General features: G+C 42.5%; 3 protein-coding genes across 4 annotated transcripts in view; 1 reads left to right on the forward strand and 2 right to left on the reverse strand.

Moving 5' to 3' along the window:
- LOC134440153 (uncharacterized) overlaps window positions 1-2,873 on the forward strand; it is a 3,034-nt gene extending 161 nt beyond the window's left edge. The window contains exons 1-6 of one of the 2 annotated variants that reach the window (XM_063190110.1): window positions 1-360; window positions 809-1,019; window positions 1,170-1,282; window positions 1,697-1,866; window positions 2,138-2,270; window positions 2,389-2,873. The exon at window positions 1-360 is cut by the window's left edge and continues 161 nt beyond it. In XM_063190110.1, coding sequence (XP_063046180.1) covers window positions 172-360; window positions 809-1,019; window positions 1,170-1,282; window positions 1,697-1,866; window positions 2,138-2,270; window positions 2,389-2,853 — 1,281 coding nt within the window. In that variant the 5' untranslated portion in view covers window positions 1-171 and the 3' untranslated portion in view covers window positions 2,854-2,873. The remainder of the gene's footprint in view (window positions 361-808; window positions 1,020-1,169; window positions 1,283-1,696; window positions 1,867-2,137; window positions 2,271-2,388) is intronic. The other variant, XM_063190111.1, reaches the window with a different exon arrangement.
- ntrk3b (neurotrophic tyrosine kinase, receptor, type 3b) overlaps window positions 1-5,000 on the reverse strand; it is a 414,735-nt gene that overhangs the window by 311,543 nt on the left and 98,192 nt on the right. The gene's annotated exons all lie outside the window — the stretch shown is intronic.
- LOC134440152 (uncharacterized) overlaps window positions 3,140-5,000 on the reverse strand; it is a 2,688-nt gene continuing 827 nt past the window's right edge. Inside the window, exon 2 of the mRNA XM_063190109.1 lies at window positions 3,140-4,695. Coding sequence (XP_063046179.1) covers window positions 3,507-4,695 — 1,189 coding nt within the window. The 3' untranslated portion in view covers window positions 3,140-3,506. The remainder of the gene's footprint in view (window positions 4,696-5,000) is intronic.

Below are 5,000 nucleotides of genomic sequence, written 5' to 3' on the forward strand. Positions count from 1 at the left end.
GTAAGTCGATCAGACCTGTATATCTCATTCAATAAACTCCATGAAAGTGCGACCAGCAAAAAGGACCCAGTGCTGTTTGTGCTAACGTTAGCCGCCGGCGGGAACATAAACAGAAATTCTAAACACAGTGAACGTTAACGACAGGTAATATCTAGTGATTGCTATACGAAAATGTCTACTGCTAAGGAGCCAGTCACATTTTTCACCGTGACTTCGTATTTCGCCAGCCATCCGAAGTCAGTTAAAAAGGGACTGAACTCCTACAACTCAAATAGAGTGATTAGTGTCAATGTTATGTCAGGTGGCAGCTTGAAAGGAAAAGTGCAGGCGTCTATGAAGAAAAAAGAATATGAGGTGGAGGTGAGGCGAAACATTAGCTAAATATGTGGGTGTCGACTTGAAAACCGATATAACTGTTGACGTTTACTATGTGAAATATGTTCAATCTATGTCAGTTACGCAACATGGTTTGTTATCGGTGAGAAATGGTTGTCTATCCACAGAGTGCTAGTTGGTACAGTGGCGCTATCTAGTGGTCGTCTAAACTTAAATATCAAAGTGCTCAAGCTGTTCCCTCAGCGGCGATTTATGTTATGTTATGTTCTTGTATGCCTACGACCATGGCTCTATTTTTTTTTATCACCTGCCAAAATGTTGAAAGTATGTTATTCTTGCCATAGCCTACACACACTCACTGATGGGTAAAAATGGCTGGTACGTTTTTCCAGCCAAAGTGACTTTTCACCAGCATTTGGCTGGTGTTAATTTAGAGCCTGGCTTTGGACTAAGAAAAGTTGTGTTCATCTAGGTGCATGTAGAGGATCAGGAGGTGACGGACAGCAGGTGTACATGTGCTGTTGGTCTAGCCAAGTGCCACCACATTGCAGCCCTCCTCATTTGGGCGGAGAAGAACATGACCCGGACGGATGTGGAGTGTGTGTGGAGAAGGCCTACAGCACCCAAAACAGAGGACGTTGTGGCCAAGAGGCTGTCTGTGATGGCACCTTCGACATCAAAAGGTTAGTAGCCCAGCCTACTTGGAATAATGACTCACAACCACAAAATATTTATCACCAGTTATCCATGCTTTCTGCTTTGATGTTGAACCTACATGGACCTACATTTTCTTTACATATTAAATTGAATTATATTTTATGCATTTATTTCAGCTGGAATTAAGCGCCCAGTGACCGAAGAAGACAAAGGCTGGACAAGGCAGTCTTTGGCGCAATTTGGGCGTTTCACAGGTCTGGGCTTTATTTTAGCCCCAGAAATACATCAGGTATGCTTTCTGTTTTTTATATTTTTGATGTATTTTTATAATCATCCCAAGGTCTATACATTCTCTCGACTAGGAGTGTCGTGATAACCAAAATACCTGACAATGACAATAATAATCTAACACTTGGAAATCCAAAATAATACTGTACGATAGGCTACCACAGTTAGCATTTACAACTTCTCATGTCAAAGCTGCAATCGTAGTGAATAGCTGAACAAATTCATTTCTACAATGACAAATCCACACTGACTATTTCCTCATCACTTCAGAATGACGGCCAAACCAGAGGGCACAAACACTCCTTGCATTTATTTTAGATATACTTTTTGCCTGTGCTGTGTAACCAACATATATTTGTGTGCCATATTGTTCTATGCATAAGTCTGTTTTTTCCCTTGATAATTGTTGGGGCAGGAATTTGACCCATCCCTACCAGAGAAACTATTTGATGGGATACTGGCCAGTCAGGAGTACAGCGATGCTCAAGACAAAGAGGACTTCATCATGACGTCTCTTGCTGTCAGCCAGCAACAAAAAGAAGCCATCGAGAGGGCCACAGTTGGGCAGACGAGCAATGCATTATGGTAAGTACACATGGGCAACACAGCGCCAATGTTGGAGGATGTTTATTCAGTTATTTGATATTGTAGAAAAAGCTGCTCACAGACATGAGACTCAATTCATTTTGAAATGGTAACTTTTTGACTTTAAACACAAACAAATAATGTAAATGTAATCGACACTTGTACAATTATTCTGCTTGGGTCAGAAAGTTGCCATTTGGATTGACATGAGTTTTGTGTCGTATTTCCTTAATCATCTATGTGTCAACTAAAATGGCTTTCTCTGTAACAGGGCAGCATATCGCAAGAAGAGGATCACAGCGAGCAACTTTGGTTTGGTTTTGTCTGCAGTCAGAAGACAGTCTTTCCCACCTTCATTGTTCAAGACACTGCTGGGAGAATACAACCCCAAACAAGGAGCTTGTGTGAGTAGCGAACACACCGTGTAATTTTTTAGCCATTTACTAGGCTACCATTTACTAGGCTACTTTGCTATTTATTTGCTTTTGATTCTTACACTTGTGTTTCATTCTCTGTCCCCAGGCATGTGATTGGGGAATCGTGCACGAGAAAGAGGCCAAAAAGAAGTTCATGGAACAAAGTGGGGAGACCATCCTGGAGAAGGGACTGTTCCTGTCTGACAGTGGGCTGCTTGGGGCCTCCCCAGATGGACTTCTACTGTCCAGCAATTACCTTGTGGAGGTGAAATGCCCATATTCTGCCAGAGAGAAAACAATCGCTCAGGCAGCAGAGGCAAAGGACTTTTACCTGTACGTGGACCAAGTCACCGGGCTATTTAGGTTGAAGAACACCCACAACTACTGGCATCAGATTCAGGGCAACCTGCACCTGACAGAGGCTACCACCTGTCATCTAGTTGTATGGACAACTCAGGACATGGCCATTGTAGAGATTAAAAAAGACCCAGCCTGGGTCAGCAATCTTAAGGTCCTGGAAATTTTTTACAAGGACCATTTTCTGCCCCGTGCTCTCTTCAATAACAAATAAATGTTAACTTATTGAACTTATTTACTGATATGTGTCATATTTTTTTTACACATTCTGAAATCAGGGGTTATGAAAGTCAGCATTGAATTTACACTGGACACAGCATGTGTCTTTAGGAAGTTGTCTCATCTTGCATCTAGCCTTACAAAGGGAATGTCCAAGTACTTGCAAGGTAATGAAAGAACCGCACACCGTGAGCTCCCATTTACTCTTTTATTTACTCTTCTCCCATTTACTCTTACTATTTTTTTATTTCAGTGATGTTTCGGAATAAAAATGGTGTAAATGGGAGCTTATCAGTGTGCAGTTCTTTCATTACCTTACAAGTACTTCACATTTTGAACCTGCACCCAACCAACAAAAAAGAATGTGGATGTGTGTGAGATTGGACTTGAATGCCCAAGTACTTAACACTGTTCTATGCTCCAAAATACTTCATGGTACATTAACTGAATTATTTCCTTAAAGTTATCTTGTTTTGTCCAACACCTGCGCCGCTGGAATGCCCAAGTACTTATCTTAGATATTCATTCTACATTAAACAATATTACTGTGTGAATATAATGCAAAAGACAAACACAAATTAAGACATACTATAACATTTATTTATATACAATATTATGATAACTGATTATTTATGATGACTGGTAAGATCAGACATCTACTTCCCTCAGGATGGGTGTCTGTAAGTTCATCAAGCACACACACACTTTCCAGATCTTGTTTCCATGTTTCTTGTACTGATGTGGGATCTCTTTTAAAATCCGAAATGTTTTCAGGCGCTGAATAGAACGTTCCACATGGACTCTGGCACTGGCAATCAGTCTATTATACTGAACTTCCTGCAATGTGAACTGTCCATCGACAAGGAATGTGGGGATGTTGAGGGAAACACCTTCGGGCAAAATGTCGCGGATGGTGAAGCCCTTGTCAGCCATCACCATGTCCCCTGGAACAAGTTGTTCCAGCACTCCACTGTCAGCTGTTATGGCTTTGTCGGATATGCTCCCACCATACAGTTCACTAACAAACGTGATAACTCCATTGGGCGCCACACCGACCAGAGCCTTAAGTGTGGTGCATCCTTTGTAATGGCTGTACAGCTTACTTTGGTCCTCAAGGCTTTCGGTGTTGCAGACAGCCACTTCAGTGCAGTCAAGCACAATACGGCAGTTGGGGAATGGGAGGAAGCACTCTGGCAGGGAGGTTTGGTTTTTGAAACGGGAAGGGATGTTGTTTTCCATCATTCCAACGTACAAGATGTCATAAAGGGCACTGGAGATGGTCATAAAAATATTGGTGACTGTGGTTCGACTGCAGTTAAATCTGGTGGAGAGGTCTTCGATCCCACAATTCAGCCGGAGCTTCATCAGAGTTAACAGCAATTGATCAATTAGTGGCATACTTTGGACAGTCCAATCATAGTGATACTTGAGGGGAAATTTGGAAAGAAGGGCATATAGAAAGAAAACTGTGGCAGCATCAGGCATGCCTGTGTAATAAATGACTTTGCGGGGCACAGAGGATATTTGGTCGAATGAAAATGTTTGCTTATGATTCTGTAGTTGTGCATGCAATCTTAAATTTTCTTCTTTCAGTTGGGCATTCTCCATTTGCAACAATTCGGTTGATCGTTGAACTTCAAGGTGGCATGAACCTGCCTCTGCCTCGTCTTCCTCTTCCTCAGTGACAGGGAGTGTCTTCAGTCGTTTGGATGGCTGTTCAATGGACTGAAAAGCCTTTCCCTCGTTCCATGCAAATCTTGTGGGTCCGGCTGCCTTTCCATTCGGGAAATGCCACCCGCAGATCCTGGTATTAGGAGTTGGAGTGAAATTGTCACGTCTGGGGGGAAAAAGACACACGCACATAGAAACTGTCATTAGTATATTGCATCACAGACTCCCCCATCATCTCTAGTCAACTTTGACCGGTGTAAAATACTATCTTGGGCCGTAACAACTGGCGACTGCAGATGTTAGAAGCAATGGTAATTGGTCGTAAGTAAATGTCACTTTTAAACTGGAGCGTATTCATTCAGACCAGTCGCTGTGTTTATATCATCTGGAATCGCCAGTTGAGGGGGGCCCAGATAGTCTCTTACAGGGAGGTAGATGGACACTCCCAACTGAGATCGCTCCCGGACGTGT

The sequence above is a fragment of the Engraulis encrasicolus genome, chromosome 23, assembly GCF_034702125.1.
Source record: "Engraulis encrasicolus isolate BLACKSEA-1 chromosome 23, IST_EnEncr_1.0, whole genome shotgun sequence".
In the NCBI taxonomy this organism is placed as follows: domain Eukaryota; kingdom Metazoa; phylum Chordata; class Actinopteri; order Clupeiformes; family Engraulidae; genus Engraulis; species Engraulis encrasicolus.